At 43.7% G+C, this 17,406-nt stretch overlaps 2 protein-coding genes across 3 annotated transcripts in view; one reads left to right on the top strand and one right to left on the bottom strand.

Moving 5' to 3' along the window:
- Nucleotides 1–209: 209 nt before the first annotated feature.
- On the bottom strand, nt 210–17,123 carry C7H5orf22 (chromosome 7 C5orf22 homolog). Of its 2 annotated transcripts, XM_063130258.1 has the most exons (9): nt 16,650–17,121; nt 14,855–15,000; nt 13,122–13,271; nt 8,943–9,411; nt 6,291–6,353; nt 4,922–5,043; nt 4,269–4,335; nt 3,247–3,386; nt 210–1,532 (listed from the first exon to the last, which is right to left on the bottom strand). In XM_063130258.1, exons 1-9 carry the CDS (start codon nt 16,731–16,733, stop codon nt 1,376–1,378), a joined length of 1,398 nt encoding a protein of 465 aa, XP_062986328.1. In that variant the 5' UTR covers nt 16,734–17,121; the 3' UTR covers nt 210–1,375. The 2 variants fall into 2 exon arrangements, with proteins under 2 accessions (XP_062986328.1, XP_062986329.1); XM_063130259.1 differs by lacking the exon at nt 13,122–13,271 and having other exon boundaries at nt 16,650–17,123.
- A 159-nt stretch (nt 17,124–17,282) lies between these two features.
- The window catches only part of DROSHA (drosha ribonuclease III), a 105,379-nt gene continuing 105,255 nt past the window's right edge, over nt 17,283–17,406 (top strand). The window contains exon 1 of the mRNA XM_063130261.1: nt 17,283–17,356. The gene's annotated coding sequence lies outside the window, so the exon portion shown is untranslated. The remainder of the gene's footprint in view (nt 17,357–17,406) is intronic.

Genomic DNA, 17,406 nt, shown 5'->3' with positions numbered 1-17,406 from the left:
GATCCCCAAGCTAAGTGCTGTGAATTTTCCATAGTACCTTAGAGATGCTAAATATCTTTATCTGCTTTCTCTCTCTCTCTGTGATAGTTTATTGCTTTGATCTAAGATTCATAAGATGACCAATGGCAATCTAGGGATCAAATATTAGGAGAGTTGCTCAACCATAAAAGAAATACGCTCCCGATGTTTCAGAAGCATAAAAATCAGAATCACAAGAAACGTCCGGGACTTTATTGTAGAGTTGCCAGTTCTCTTAAAGAACAGAAACAAAAAACACCACCCACTTTGTGCTTTTTATGGGAGCCTGCAACTCACAATTATCGAGGGGGTGGGACTTTCCTGCCACTTATCTCTATGAACGCAGGAAATAAAGCTTTCCGTGCCACACTTTTCCCCACCCCCATTGGAGGCCCCAGTGAGGAGGGGCCACACTTTTAAAGACACAGGGGTAGTAACCATTTTTTTAAAACAGGCATTTGCCTGATCTTAACTTCTACGCTTCAACAATAAAATCATACATCTTAGTCACAAACAAAGCAAAGTTTTAAAAGTACACCCTCGCAATCTTTGCTATGCAGCCCAGTCCCAAATAGATTTATGCGGAAGTACACTGCACTAAGTTTATTAGGGGCTTGCTTCTTGGCAAGAATGCTCAGGGTTCCAGGAAAAAAAAATCCCCCCATACTCTCTGTGTGCGCGCACACACACACACACACACACACACACACACACACATGCTGTCAGGCACCTTAAAAAACTCAAGATATAACCCAGTGTGCTCTAGTGGGTACAATGCTAAACTTAGATTGGGAAGAGTCATAATATTTCAACCTAACTTACACCACTGGGGTCTTGGTGGAAGAGTAAAAATGGGACAACCCCTTGAAGGCCACCCTGTTGGTGGGATACAAATGTGATTTTTAAATGATGATGATGATGATGTATAGAAGGAACAAAGGACACAGCCAGGATAGTCAATGTTTGAAAGCAAAATGCAAATCTTCTAGCAAGATTTTCAAGAATGAACTAAGAAATCAACCCAATGATGCTAGAGTAAAAGCTGAGATCTCTTCCTCAAATGTTTGTTTGTAGAAAGACACCTGCAGAAATACAGGAAGAGCGATTTCCTGGGCATTTTTTTCATCTTCTTATAAGCAAATCTATAAGGAATAAAAAAGTAACAACAGCAACAGAACGCTTCTCTTTAGAAAAAGAAAAGAAAAAGGAGTCTAGGTGGCGAGTGTCACTGAGCGAAAAAAACACAGTCCAGCCTCACAGAAAGCCTTTGATTCTATAAGGATGCCATTCTGCAGAGAGAGAGAAAAAGCACTTTCGCCACATCACACTTTGGCATCTACGACTACAGCTGCATTGATCAGATCGTGGTGGAAGAATCCGTTCCGGTGGGACACGCATTTTCCAAGTACTCTAAGTGAACATCCAACGTCCCATATGTCGAGCGCAGCACATTCAAGACCTTTTCTTGTATGAGCTCAACTTGCTCTGCAGGACAGTAGTCATCCAAGCTAGACCTGCAAACAATGATGGGACATCTTTAAGTTTGTTGCAAGGAACAATTCTATAAGGTGATCACTGGTATAATAATGTCAGTGGTTCAGCCTACTTCTCTCTTTTTTCAGCTTTTGCATGTACGTTCGTTCCTCCCCCAAATAACTGGACTATAACCCTAAAACATACTTTCCTAGGACTAAGTTTCGTTCAACTTGGTGGAACATCTGAATTTATCTATACCGTTTGACACATTACCCGAGAAATGAAAAACTGGATGTACGAACAGCTAGACAATTCTGCTAGCATAGCTGAACAACAAATAATTTCTGCAGAAAATGACAGTGTCCAATGGTGTCATTCCCCAAATTCAAAGAAGCACTGGTGGAGCCCTGCTGAATTTGAACATTGCGGTTGAGTAAGCGGAGTGTGAAACCATTTCAACAAGAGTTATATGCATTAGGCTGCAACAGGTTGCACAAGCATAATGCAAAACTGCTTGCGCAAACAAAACTTTAGTTGGATCTTCCCCTTGCGCATAGTTCAGAACCTAGTTTCCGCTAGCTCAACGTCATTTGTTTGGGAATGACAGAGTTGGATAGAGCCCAGCGAAAGATGGCCATTTTCAAAACAAGATTATTTGACAGCACAATCAATCCTATATATGGTTATTCAGGGGGGCTTACTCCATTGAATCCAGTGGGAGTAAGTTCCACTGTATTAACTGGGGTTTACTCCCAGGTAGATAGGTATAGGATTGCAGCCTGCATCTTGATTTTGTTCATCTTTTCCATTTTTATCTACTAATTGTTTTAAATGTTATATGTTTTTGGTTGTCACCTTGAATATTTCTTTTAGAAAAAGACAAGACAGAAATGCTCAAGATGATATAACATTAGTATCTCATTATTTAGTACATTTTCATCTACTTAAATGTTAAGTGCAGTAAATTTGGATGTGATTTATGTTCCATTTCTTTATGTCTTCAGCTTGGAACCTCCTACACAGAAGTTTCCATGTTTCCAATATTGTTATTTTACAAAGGATACAAGAAACCTTCTACAAATTAAGAAAAATTACAACCCAAATGACCTTTTTAAAAAAACAAAAACAAAAATGCCCCCTTCTTTATGTATGTTATTTAAAGATGCCCCTTTCCAAGAAAAATCAGGTCTGGTCAGCTGGAACATTTGAATATTTTGGCTTTGTTCAGACTTAATGGGAAACCATGGTTTCTGTTACTGGAACAAGCTCCCCCCTCTCCCCATTTCACATCCACAAGATCTAAAACTTCTGTTTTTGATTTACAGTTATGTTTAAACTATGGTTAGGGAGACCAAGCCATATTCAAACTCCGGTTTCAGATCCTGGTTTGTTCTTCCTAACAGGAGGGCAGAAGGGGAGTGCACAAGCCTGAGGCTCACATAAACCAGCCTCCCCCAACCTGGTGCCCACCAGATGTTTTGCTCTTCAACTTCCATTAGCCCCATCAGCTGCAGTCAAAAGTCAGGATTACTGGAAGTTCTAGTCAAAAACATCTGGAGGGGATCAGGTTGGGGAAGACTGCACTAAACTAGGATTTTGCAAACCACCTTATCATGTCTGAATCAAGCCTTTGATTCTAATGTGGGCATACTTAACCCCAAAGTGTGCAGAAACAGGGTTCAATGTGACTTGCACCACTATAGCTGCAGCCTACCATGCTGCACAGTATAATACGTCCATACGAAGGCTTACCGGGCTATTGTCACAAGAGTCGGCTTCGGCAAGCTTCTCAAAACATCTTTGACAGACTGTACGAGACCCTCTATCTCTTGTTCGGTGCTAACGTGGTGAGGAATTTCCGAGTAATCGCATGTAAGGCCAGCTTGATGGACCTGAAGCATGGAAGACAGAGAGCGGGTTACCACTACCCTACTCAGGAACCAGAACGTAAAGAAACCACAGTAAGAGTAAAGAAAATGAAAAAAAATACTTAATTAACTTTGGGGATTAGGGTTCTGCTTCATAAGTTTAGACAGGGCATACTGGTTTGCCAGTATCAGGCCTCAAAAAGAATCCAAGTTGCTTGCACAATGGCCACATTCAATGACAAAATAAGTCATGATTTACTGCACTCTAGAGCTGTCCAAGGTGCTGAAGTAATTTAGGGATAGGATTCAGCACTCTGGATAACTCCTTTAGAATTTCAACTGAAACTCAGAGTGGATTCACTGCCCCACTGAGATAAGAATCACCGGCCTCCACTGGTTTATTGTGATGGGCATGGATGTATTCCTGTCCCTCCGCCCTGTAGCCATGAAGAAGAATATGGAAGTTTTTGTTTCCATTTCTGATTAAATGGTGGTTTGTCCTTCTGTCCAAACCCACGAACTATGGTTAAATAAGGTCTGTATGAAAACACACACACACACATACTTACAAACACAATGGTTTGTCTGAAACACGTTAACTTCAAACTATGATTTATAAAGCTGGCTTGTTTCAAACAAACCACAGTTAAGATTAACCAGGTTTTGGATGCAATACTCAACTGTGGTTAATTGAAATCTTTTCCAAAAAACTATGAATTTCGATCTCCTCATGGCTGTGCTGGACAAAGAGAGGGGAGTGAGCACAAGGCCAAGGGGAGGCGCCGCTCATTTCTGTTATACTAAACCATGGTTTACTGTGACATCCAAATGCCACCAGTATCACATGGTTCAAGTTTTATATGGCAAATGGATGGCCTAGAAATTGTATAAAATAAATAGGTTTACCATCTCATAGTCAGGGGTTCCCATTCGATTTTTTAAACTATGCACAAGTTGAACAAGAGACTTCATCCTGTGATTAAAAACACGGACATAAAAATCTGCACTTAATCTCAAATGAAACAATTCCATGAAAATGCTATGAACAAGGCTAAGAACCGTGAAACACACTAGCCAGGATCCCATACTGCAAATTGTGAGGGTTTCCCGCTGCCCTTTTTCTAAATCTGGACAAGTATGGCAGAATGCTTTCAGAAAATCCAGGCAGATTTCACAGTTTCAAGATCTACGTCTTTTTACATGAGTACAAGTTTATAATTTAAGTTGGTGAAGAATTGTGGCTTAGGGATAATTCATACATGCATATGCACCAATGGATGACTTGCAGCTGATTCTGTGTGAATTGCCGCCACTGAAGAACTACTGCATTTTTTGAGGATGGCAAGTGCAGGGCTTTTCTGGTGCAGGCACTCACTCCATAATGCTGATGCACGTGTGGAACTTACTTCCATTTGTGCTGGGATGTATCAGCCGGTCAAGCCTATCTTCTTCCTCCATAACACAACCAGCAAGTCCTCCACTGTCTACGTAACCTCCCAGCATCACTTCCCTAACTGTTTACAACAGCCCGGCTCAGGCATTGTGCTCCATGCAGTTACCCGGGATTTGAAGCCCATCTTTTCAGATTCTCTTCGGTGTCATCGTCACACAAGTCGGCAAAAGCTGCTTCTAGATCTTCGAGCTGGTGGATGCGATTCTCAACGCAGTCTAGCAAGTCTTCCTTTCAATATTAAAGCAGAAAAAAGTTAGACAACAGCAGCTAATGGGAGACTTAACTTGAAGGCCAGCAACGTGGCTGCGCAAATGTCACCCTGTGGGCCCAAACACAGGAGTTGCCGTGATTTTGTGGTGGAGGTCATTCCCCCTACACCCCAACCGTGCCCTGGAAGGACTCCATTTCTGTGGCACTGGGAAGAGCCACTGTGGTATAGTGGTTCGGATGTTGGACTAGGGAAACCTGGGTTCTAGTCCCCACTCGGCCATGAAGTTTACTGGGTTATTTCGGGCCAGTCACCAACGTTCAACCTAGCTGAGTGACTTTGGGCCAGTCACTGACTCTCAGCTTAACCTACTTCAAAGGGTTGTGGTCAGGATAAAATGAACAGGAGGAGGATGGTGTATGCTGCTTTGGACTCCTTGAAGGAAAGGCATGGTAATAATAAACGAAATTCAGAGAGAGAGAGAGAGAGAGAGAGAGAGAGAGAGAGAGAGAGAGAGAGAGAGGCATCAGCAATGCCCTTCCACCTCACCCCAGAGCATTGAGACCCTGGAATCTGCCTGAAAATACTGTGTGTCAACACCAGCCCTGCTTAACCCCATGCTTAACAATAGCTCAATCTAAAGGGAGTGAGCCGAAGAAAATCAACCGCACCAAAGTATATGTGAAGTCCTGGGCTGTGAAGCATATGTTTAAGCTCCATAATTCCATTGACTTCAAGGGCACAGTAGGTGATCTCTGCTGCATCACACCTACTGGCCACAATCTAGACATCTTCATATGAAAGATTTCCCTATTAAACACATGACCATCTTTGACCAGCCAAGCCATCATTGTCACCGACCGGAGGAAGAGAGGCACAACTGCTTTCTCTGCTGAAAAAGTTAAATTATTTGGAGGTGCTCCTATTTTTGTAGCCCTCTCAAAACAGATGATTATAACACTGACATCACCAATATAAAAATACCATAAAGCCAAAATTATTTGGGAGAAAAGATGCCTATGTCCAATTAAATTCACACTCCTGGTAAAGCACCAAGCAAAGTGAATAAACATGTTTTGCAAAGAAACCATTTCCATGGCACTGCTTCAGAGTAATCAGCCTGGCATAATTGCAGACCAGCTTAAGTGTTTTTCACAATTTCCCCCTCACACTCCTCCCCTCCCCTCCCCAATACCCATAAACCTTCCAAGGTAAACAAGATTAACCTACCTTCCTCATTCTCCAGTGCAGAATAAGAACAACGTACCTCTGATGAATTGCTGTTAGGCTTCTTAAAACTGTACAGTTCTTGTAAGATCTTGTATTCCTCCTATTTTAAAGAAAGGGGGAAATATTTAAAGCACCCGCAACTGAAGCATGGCAGCTATGCCTTTAAGTGTCAGCACAGCCTTCTTTAGGACTTATTCATGTTACATTCTTTTGGAATGGAAATTCAGACTTGTAGCCCGAAAAGAATCACAAATGCCTAAGCAAGTGTATACTCTCGCTCGCACTCACATTCCCTTCCCAGTTCCTATACATCAAGACCACAATATACGACAGTGCAGCCATCTTGGCTTTCTTGATATACACTGAAGTATAGATCTCCACACGCAACACAAATCAGAGCTCTAGCTATGAAAACTCCAATCCCACTGTCGTCCTGGCCTCTCCCCTTCCTCATATCTTAACTGCCAGTTCACCAGTAATACAGTAGAGCCGTATTGGGCTTTATTCTCCAATTGTGGGCAGAGCCAGACCAAGGCTACAACCGCAGACCATGCCCCATCATTGCTGGCCCTCTTGGCTCCGCCCACATTATCCACAGATTCGAGGGAAACATCTGTGATTAGACACCTCGCGGATCTGGAGCTCTGATCAAGCCAGGTTCCAGACCATGGGGGATGCCTATGCGAAGAGGGCAGGCTCCCCTCTAGAAACATACCCCCTTAACGTGGGAATGCAGCCAACAAAGATGCCATAGCAGGGTCAACAGATGTGTCTCTTCCTCTATGAGATCACACTCATATGGAAGCAAAATGCCCAAATAAGGCTCAGCAGATCTGCAGTTTGTTTCTCTTCTCTTCTGAACAAAGACAGAGGGAGTGCCGCCTAAAGTGACTCTCTTGTTCAATACCACATCAGCTGACTTTAGACGCCACACCAGTCGAAGGTTCATCCTAGTTTAGAACCAAAACCATGCTTTGAACTTACAAACATAGCATATATACCAATAGGAAATGCAATTCCCCAGCTGTAATTCCTTGTGCAGCCAAAAATCCACACACAAGGGACAGGGGCGTGGCTCACTGGAACCTTGAACAAGGGTATTCCACAATGGGCCTGTTCAGACAACATGCTAAGCCATGGTTAGGCTGCTAACCCTGTTGCAGTGAATGGTTAGAGAGCATATTTAAACTATAGTTACATAGCCATGATTAGGAATGGTTCACATGACATGTTAAGTTATGGTTCATACAACATGCCAAGCCATACTGTTTAGCTCAAAATGCTTAACCAACATGGTTTAGCGTGTCGTCTGAACAGGGTCACTGAAACTTTTCACTCAAAGTCCCGCTTGTGACATATAAGAGAACAACAGAATCACTTTTGCTCAGTTCAGACAACACATTTCTCAACGGTGGTTTTAAAACTCCACGGTGGAGTTGTTACACCACCATTGAGAAATATGTTGCCTGGAGGGGGGGAAAAACACTCCACCCTGAATATCCACTCTGTGCAGAGGAGAATTTCTGCACAACCATTGTGTTGTGTGGAGGGCTCTATGGAGCTTCTTGCTGCTTTGAGTGGAGTTTCCCCACGGGCTACAGGCTGCCTCTAGGAGAGCTGTCAGGATTGGTTTTTCACAGTAACAGCTGATGGGATAGCACCATGAGGACTGGGGGAGGAGAGAGGGCAGAGGAACTGTCGATCAAACACTACATTGAGATTTACTCTACTCCATGGAAGCCCACATTCACACAACGGTGGAGTTGGAGTGTTATGGCCTGGTTCAGACAACACGCTAAACCATGCCGCTTTAAGCGGCATGGTTTAGCGTGTTTTCTGAACCAGCCAGTTGTGTGGTGAGTACTTCCAAAAAACTCCACCATTGAGTGGAGTTTTCACAGTGCATAGAGAAAAGTGTTGTGTGAAATGAGCCTTTATCTCACTCTGTTACTAAAGCTGTAATCTCCCTGCCCTTTAAAAAAAAAAAAAACTTAATTATTTGAGTTTTGATTACATCTGCATAACTGAGCATATGAATAAACAAATTGTTAAACAGCAAGGCTGAGATGATGTTTACGTACTGGAAGGAATTTAATATTTTCAACATCAGAAAGGAAGTTGCTTCCTCCTTGCTCCGCTGTTTTAATGGAGATTTGATTATGTGGTTTTATTGGCTTTAATTGTTTTATTATACATTCTATCATTCTTGCTTTTTGTTTTAATTTACATTGCAAGCTGCCTTAGGATAAATATTTATGAAGACCAGGGTATCAAAGCCTTGAATAAATGATGCGTGCTGTGTCACGCAGGCACTGTCTAGGTAAGGTGTGGGGAAATTCGGGGGTGGTGGTGTCGGGGACCATTTTCACACACACCTGCCCGCCCCCTCCACCCATGGGCCAGACTCCTACTGTAACCTCCCTGCAGAAATGGAAGCAAGCTAAAACTGGCCACTGCAGTATTTTGTAGGAGTTTTCTGCTGAAAACTGGCTGCACATCAGCAATTTTTGTTGTTGTTGCCACACTTAAATCGGCACCTATGGCTTTTTAAGTACTTGTATTAAAATAATTAAACATCTGATGTCTATTTTTTGGGGAGGGGACCTTGTAAATAGATTTAAATGTTTTTAAAAAATCAATTGAATTACGCGATTGTTCGACTAAACCGCAAATGCAGCCCGATGGTTACCTGAGTGTATATTTCCTTGAAAGGATTCTTTACCGAAAAGAAATCTAAGTCAATATCTAAAACGTAAGCAGCCCCCTTTTGCAACACTTGGAGAACGTCTTTGACAAGCTCGGTCGTCTGGCACGTGTGGTTCCCAAAGGCGCAGGACCCAGAGGGCGCCTGGAAGCTGTCTGGCTTCTCATACACAGGGACTGCCTTTTCTAAGCCTTTGGTCTGCGCATCCTCGCAGTTGCAGGAGAGGAGGGCACCAGCGGCCTTTGACGAAGAGGCCACAGCAGTGGGTGCTCCTTCAACCCCGCTCAACTTGAGCTTCTTAGCAGAAGGCAGAGCTCGCCTTTCCTCCCCGTTGTCAGAGGCTTCGGAGGGATTCACAAGGCAGACAGTTAGATGTAGGGACTTCTCGTTCTCTAGCTGACCGGCAGGGACGTAAAGGCCGTCGGAAAGAAAGTAATTGTCAGTGCTTGTAACCCTGAAAATAAAATAATAATAATAATAATAATAATAATAATAATAATAATAATAATTCTTTGCATTTATTTATTTATTTACTGCATTTTTATATCGCCCAATAGCCAAAGCTCTCTTTACGTAGCACAGCCTTCTCAACGTGGGGCTCTCCAGATATGTTGGAATGCAATTCTCCCAGCATGGCTGACTGGGGGAGGATGGGAGTTGTAGTCCAACACATTTGGAAAAGGCACCAGGTTGGGGAAATTTCAAGTAAGGAGGCAAGAATACAAGAAACACCTTGCTAGAACAGATCAAGGGCCCATCTTGTTTGGCATGCTCTTTCCAACAGTAGCCAGGGAAGATGCCCCCCGGAAAGCCCAGAAGCAGAGCTTGAAATTAATTATTCCTTACTGTAGTTATTTATTTATAATTAATATTACCGGTGAACGGACCAGCTTTGCACCCCTTAGTTTGCTACAGCAATGGCCTCAAGCAAATCAACACAGCTCTGAGAGTTGGACACATTGTGCCCACCACATCTGAGAGGCCATGCCTGCTAGCACCTCTAGGCATGGCCTCTGCAATGGTCCACCCCTATTGCCCCCTAAGGAAATGGTCAGTCAAATTTCAGATGTCTACATTTCACGGCCTTGGTGCAATGACATACAACCTCGTTCATTATTACAGCTTGCTATCTACCCTGCGGTTTGTTTGCTTTTACCAAGTAAAGCAAGGAAACTTATCAATACACTAAAAAGCAATATAAAACCTATATCTATATCGCTCCCTATCTGAGGATTTCTTAGCGGTGAACAAATGAGGTAAAAGGAATAAAAACATCCTTAACATTACATTTTAAAAGAGCAGATAATGAGTAGCTACGAAGAGCTCCTTCTCTTTGAAATACTTTCCTCAGGAATGTTTACTTCGCACCAATGCTGTTGCCTGCTCATCACTGGCCTAAAAGTTCTCAGCCTTGTGGGATCATCTTGTGTGGGTTTTTCTCGCTAGAGTCCTAAAATCCACGAACCAGAGCCCAGTAGGAAAGTCATCCACTTAGAATTAAAGACTTCTGAGCCCAGGTATTTGTTTTGAGTGCCAAAACTGAGCGGAAACTTCCACACACAAATCAACTCGTGGCTACCCCAAGCTTTCTTCATTTCAACAGTTTGAACTGAGTGGTGGCGGTGTCATTACTTTCTGCTACTGTAAGAAAGCCGTGAGTTAGAAATCCTTGCTAACCTACTGCAAATCACCCTGAGATGGGCTAGTAGATCCAGATCTACCTTCTCTCTACCCTTGCTTTAGGCCAGAAGCTAGTTCAGTATCTACTCACAGAACTCTGGGTGATTTGCAATAGTGTTAGAAAGAGTTTCTGACTCTCAGCTGTTTAACCATATTGACAAAATGAACTTTGCCACCAAAATTATGCTGTTAAAATGAAGAAAGCTTAGGGGTAAACAGGAGTGCATTTTTGGCTGAAAGGACTGTGAGGTTAGTTTAGTTCTACTACTGAAAAGCAATTCCTAGGTTCAGAATTGGATCAGAGGCACCCTGTTTTTCCTTTCCAAGCATACGGCTTTTGCCCCTGGCTCTGGCTGGCGAATCTTGAGTCCTGGTAAACCAAGAAACGATTTGACAAGCGTGAAGTCTGCCCTCCTCTGCTTTTGGTGCAAAACAAAACAAAACACACACAAAAAAAACATTTCATTTTCCTTTATTTTAGTTAGGAACATTGGGCAGTATCCAACTGTGTTATTCCGTTAGCAGAAACAATGTTTTGCTACCAGAAACTAGGCTCCAAACTATCCAACCAAAGCCATGTTTGCGCACACGCTGCTGCACATCCCACTTGCACAACCTATGCGCTGCTGGCTGCGGTTAACTCTTGTCCAACCCGTTGTACAACAGCTGGTGCAAGCAGAATGGGCAACGCTTGCATAACAGAAAGATTCAGCAGAACTCTGCCAGCGTTATTTGAGTTTGCGGACTGACGCCATTAGATACGCCCATTGTGACCTACTGGATTTTATTAAGCTGCCAATTCTATTCGTTTGGCTTGCTAATTATTATTTTTTGTGTGTGCTATATTATACTGCTGCTGGAGTGACTTGCTCTCTGTTACTAATTTGCTTTCAGCCCACTTGGGCCGTGTCCACACCAGCCGTTTATTCAGGATTATTCAGGATTACATCGAAGTCATCCCTACTGGACCACATGACCTTCACCTACTCCTGCGGTGATCTCGAGTCAACCACTCAGTTTTCCCGGAATACTGCTGACTGGATTTGTAGCAGCTTTTCCGGCTCTCTCACTGCAATCCGAAAACGCGATCTCCTTACACAGTGAACAGTCAAGCCGCTGTCAGGGGAGTGTGCATGGGCATCGGCGAGTTTCATCGCCGAGTGTTTATTTCTTTTGCTTTTTACACAAACATATCAATGCGCAGAGCGCATTTGCGACACAGTACCTATCCCCCCCCACACACACACATTGCTGTGTGTCTGCACTGGTGCGCATCTCGCAGGAGGTATTTAAAAAAATTCTGTGGCCCCGTACCCATCTGTCCACTCCCACCCACTTCTCCCGATACACATGTGGAACCACCATCACGGGGCACACGTCCTCCTGCAACAGCTCTCCTTTACTTGTGGGAAATCTCCCTCGCATGTGCCCCGTGAGCGACGATCGCGGAAGTGGGAAACCTCGCAATTATCTCTCCTCTGTTGCAAAAGCGCTGTAAGTGTAGATTAAACCTTGGTTGCAAATCACAACAGAGGGGGAGGAACATGTGTTGAAATACAGCTATCTTTTGCTCTATTTGCTCACACAAGGAAACATACATGCAGACATCGATTGGACACTAGTTGCATACATGGGAGTAAACCCCATTCAACTCAGTAAACATATATAGACCCGGTTCACAAGCAGAAACCAATTTCTCAGTCGTTTAACCCAGGAACTGGTGGGGGGCACACCAGGGTGAGCGAGCACGCTGCCTCCCACCTGCTTGCCACTTCTGCTTTTCATTAATAACCCAGGAACACTCTGCAGAAATGTGGGTTTTCTAGAGAAATTGGAACTGGAATATTTTCTGGAACAGTTTTCAATGCAGAATAGGTTAATTTGCATTGAGTGATTTGTACAGGAAGATTTTCCATTTGTCCTGAAAAATGTTCTGATGCCATCATCCCTCACCTTTGTATATGTGAACCGCCCAGAGAGCTTCGGCTATTGGGCGGTATAAAAATGTAATAAATAAATAAATAAATAAATATATGCCAGCTAGAGCTGATGGGAATTGTAGGCCAAAACATCTGTAGGGCTACAAGTTGCCAACCCTTGCCCTAGAGAGATTTAATTTAGCATATTTATTTTACTTGTATTTGGTAAACAAAGCTAAAAAAAGTACCCCATGTTAATGTTTTGTCCTAATACCACACACACATTTACCTTGAAATAGTTTGGGGGGGGGAATTAAATCACGCTGAATGACCCAGTTCACACGTAATGGCTTGTTTGATGATGTGCACCAGGTTGTTTGATGGTGTAAACCCAGTCATAGGATTGGGCTACAAAAATGCTATACAGGAATGTGCATTCTGTGAAAGAAACGTGCTATCAGTCTAATCACGATGCATTCATGGGAAACCATTAAGACAGAAGCACACAGGTATACACCAAATCTATCTCTTTGAACACTACTAGAATCGCACATACCGTAGTTACCTTATTGTAGTAGTGGAGATGTCTTTACCCACTAAAAAATGATGGCTGCCTTCTTCAATTTGTTGAGCCCAAGCTGGATGCAGCCATATCACTTGTGAAAAATGACCAGCGTAAACAGCAGGCATGATCCAGTTTTCAATACTTAGCTCACTGTAAAGGGAAAATACGGATCAAAATGTTTGAGAATGCCAGGTGTCAGTTAGAGCCCAATGGCATGTTATGCCAATCACATAACTGAGGCTTGTCTTTTGCTTTACTCGAGCTGCGTTTGTAAAATAAAACGGTCTGTAAAAAGAGTTAATGGAAATACGTGCAACAAGGCAGACTGCAACAAAATGTTACACTGCGGAATGCTCTTGTTCAGGGTTCCAGCAACCCATGCCCTGCTATGATATTCCATTCCTTCGCCTTCCCCCTTTCCATGTTTCCTCCCTCCAACAATCAACCAGCACTCTCTGGCCACTGACCACATTACTGGGCTGTTTCAGGTCCCCCTTCCTCCTTAGGGGAATATTTTTCTAAAACATTTTTGTACTTCTACAAACCTCTGGGTTCCTCCAAGCCTGCCAAAACCACCCTTTCGTGTATGGATGGTGCAATTTTAGCTACATAAGGATTTAAACTCAAGAGAATGAGCTTGCATTTAGTATACAAGGCAACTGCTCCTGTTTATTATTATTATTTATTATATTTATATCCCGCCTTTTTTCCTCCAAGGAACCCAAGGCGGCATACATAATCCTCCTCCTCTCCATGTTATCCTCACAACAACCCTGTGAGGTAGGTTGGGTTGAGAGTATGTGACTGGCCCAAAGACACCCAGTGGGTTTCCATGGCCGAGTGGGGACTAGAACCCGGATCTCCCGACTCCCAGTCCAACATCTTAGCCACTACACCACACCATACAGCCACCCTCTTCCAATATACTCCATTCCAATCCCCCTCCCACCCAGTTTTCAGTCCCCTCTCCCCCACCCCACTTCCAATAATCACTTGTTTCACGGCTACCACAAAGACTCACTACTCACTGAGTTTCCATTTGTGACTCCCACTTAAAGTTTTTCGTTTGCCTAAAGATTTTTTTGTACTCATGCAAACTTCAGCTTCTTCTGAGTCTTCAGATACTGGGTGTGGATGGAATCATTTTGACTGCATAAGCAATGGCGCTCATTCAGGAACGACAGAAAGAGAGGGAATGAAGTGTAGTTCTGTCCTTAGACCAGAGTAAATAATAATCTTCTTGGTGTGGGCTTCTGAGTATCTGTATATTTCAGATGTCCCTTACTGGCCATTTCAATGGACCACCCACTGACAGGCCTATCCTGCTAAAGGCAAATGAAAATCCACACTAAGTTTAGGGTGCAATTCTGTGCGTGTTTAGACATAAGAAACCCTTCTACAGCTCCCAGCATTCCCAAGCCAGCCATTCGTGTTGGGGGACGCTGGGAGTTGTAGGACTTTTTTCTGTGTAAACATGCATAGAATTACATTCTAAATATATTTTTTTTGGGGGGGGGTGTCATTTTTTTAACCAGATTTCTTTTTTAAAAATAAATAATTTCAAGTGATTTGGCAAGCCGATTTGGCACAATCCACAAAAAAGTGGCAGCAAACGCTGGCGTTCAAGGGCTTCTCATTAACAACACTGACAAGAGATTGTTTTATTTAGTTACTTGTGGTATTTACATATCACTGAATATATTAAAATCCCTCAGTGGTTCACAGGCACCTACCCAAACAGAGCGTCTTTGTCGAACACGGTATCTGCAGGCATGTTCACTGGTATGAGAAGATCAGGGTGGGAATCCAAATGGAGAAAGCTGATGTTACTGGTCGGAAGGTGCTTTGAACCAATGGCTCGGTAAATGAAAGGAAGAACCTAAAACGACGGGAATACAAGCATTTCAACGGGGGCAAAGCAAGTAAAGTCAATGCAGTACAATTATTGATAAAACATCCACAAGTTGTAGTCCATCAGGCATGCAGGGGCAGACACCAGAAAGCAGGGGCTGTTACTGGGAAGCAAGATTAGATGGAAATACTGCTTGACTCATTTAGTTTTCTCTAGGGCGACCATACGGAAATGAGGACTGGGCTCCTGTATCTTTAACAGTTGTATTGAAAGGGGAATTTCAGCAGGTGTGATTTGTATGCATGTAGCACCTGGTGAAATCCCCTCTTCATCACAACAGTTAAAGCTGCAGGAGCTATACTACAGTGACCAGATACAAAAGAAGGCAGCTTTAACTGTTGTGATGAAGAGGGAATTTCACCAGGTGCTGCGTGCACACAAAAAACACCTGCTGAATTTCCCTTCTCTATACAACTGTTAAAGATACAGGAACCATGTCCTCCTTTCCATATGGTCACCCTAGTTTCCTCACAATCATACTTGCATCTGCTTCTTATACATTATTACTCAAAAGGCAAATCCCCAGAAGTTCTATTCCTTCCAAATAAAGCTAAAGTCTTCTTCAAGCATATCTCTAAGTATCACTGAACTGGTTGAGCGCATGCTTAGGATTACTACTGTGAAACCCCATGGGCCAAAACCAACATTACTTTAAATGTGTGCCCAGCAGCTAAATCTTTTTTTTTTTTTTGCCCCAATTTTACTCAAAAGTAGGCACTAGGGCCCAATCTGGATTAGGACCGTAGTGTAGAGGGCAAGTGGGCTTTTAAGATCCAGACCAGCTCCCTGAATCTACTCTAGAATAAAAATGAAAAAAACATAGTGACTACAACACATTTCAAGTAACATAGCTTTGAAACTATGTTTACTCAGAAGCAAGCAGCCCGAGTGCGCATAAGATTGAAACATTAGCTTAAAGGCAACGGGCTGTATCCAGTGTTAGGCTAGCTTAAGCCCCATTGATTTCACTGGTTCTACTCTTAAGTAGCACACTTGCACAAAAAACAGGTGTTGGCCTTAATCATACAGTATACTAGAAAACCAAAGAGGTTAAGGGGATAGATTTCAACAAAATTTTATAGTAAAATAAGATGAAATAAACCATCAAGACTATAGAGCACTTACAATACACAGTACATTACACATTTAAAAATACAGTAAAAAAAGTGCTTCACAAGCTTGATTGGCTTGGCCAGACGCGTTTCGACTCGGAAGCCTTCTTCAATGGCCAGTCACTACAATATATATATATAAAAACAAAACATTTACGACTGCCACAGGTAAGGAGAAAGGAATTCCTGTGGTCAATTAGTGCACTAATGAATCTATTTATAGTGCTAGGTTGACATACCTCGGCTGATCCACAGTCAGAGAAATAACTGCAAAGCAGGGGCTGACTGATCAAGCTTGTGAAGCACTTTTTTAAACGGTATTTTTAAATGTGCAATGTATTTGTATATTGTAAGTGCTCTTATAGTCTTGATGGTTTATTTCATGTTATTTTACTATGAAATTTTGTTGAAATCCATCCCCTTAACCTCTTCGGGTTTTCTAGTCTACTCTAAGTAGGACTACAGCCCCATGGATCCACTTTTGCTGATCAGCGTTTAACTTACGTCGTGATGGTCTTCCACGACCCAGACGGGCAACGTTGGGTAGGAACGGAGCGGGCTGACCGCGCTGCCGCTGGAGTCGCTCATTTCGACCGGCTTAAGCGCCGCGGATCGCTCAAAGGCGCGCAAGATCCCAACGCCGACCGCGGAACTCTCCGCCGCTCTGGGGGTATCGAAGGCAGGGCGACGCAACGTTCCAAGGCCCGAACGCCGGCGCCGGCAACGTTCCAAGGCCCGAACGCCGGGCGACGCAACGTTCCAAGGCCCGAACGCCGGCGCCAGCAACGTTCCAAGGCCCGAACGCCGGCGCCGGCAACGTTCCAAAGGGAGCGGGGGACGCGTCTAGACGTGACACACCCGGGCATGGTGGGAAAGGAAGGAGGAGGAGGAGGAGCGGTGGCGACCGTTCCCTTTGCATCGCAGCTCCGAAGCAACGCGCGCGGGAAGGTCGGCTGGCTGGCACGCTCCGGAATGCTGTTCCCGACTTGCGACGCTGCGCGCATCTCAGCCCGACGGAGCTGATCCCATATTATCCCCCTTTGCTCGCTCTCGTTCACGCTGCACAACTTCCGAATCGCCGTGTTGCACGCTCCTCCTCCCAGCCTTCTCTTCCGGTGCGCGTGTGTGCCTCTCCCCATTTCAAACAACACACACATTTCTCCATCTCAGCCGGCGTCTGGATCCTAGAGTCGGGCAGGGGACCGATCCAGGTAAGACCAACGCTTTATTCTCCGAAGGATTGCAATAGGTATGTGTAGCT

The sequence above is a fragment of the Elgaria multicarinata genome, chromosome 7 (genome assembly GCF_023053635.1).
Source record: "Elgaria multicarinata webbii isolate HBS135686 ecotype San Diego chromosome 7, rElgMul1.1.pri, whole genome shotgun sequence".
Classification (NCBI taxonomy): domain Eukaryota; kingdom Metazoa; phylum Chordata; class Lepidosauria; order Squamata; family Anguidae; genus Elgaria; species Elgaria multicarinata.
Note: the sequence above shows the minus strand (reverse complement) of the source record. Positions and strands in the feature narration are given on the sequence as shown.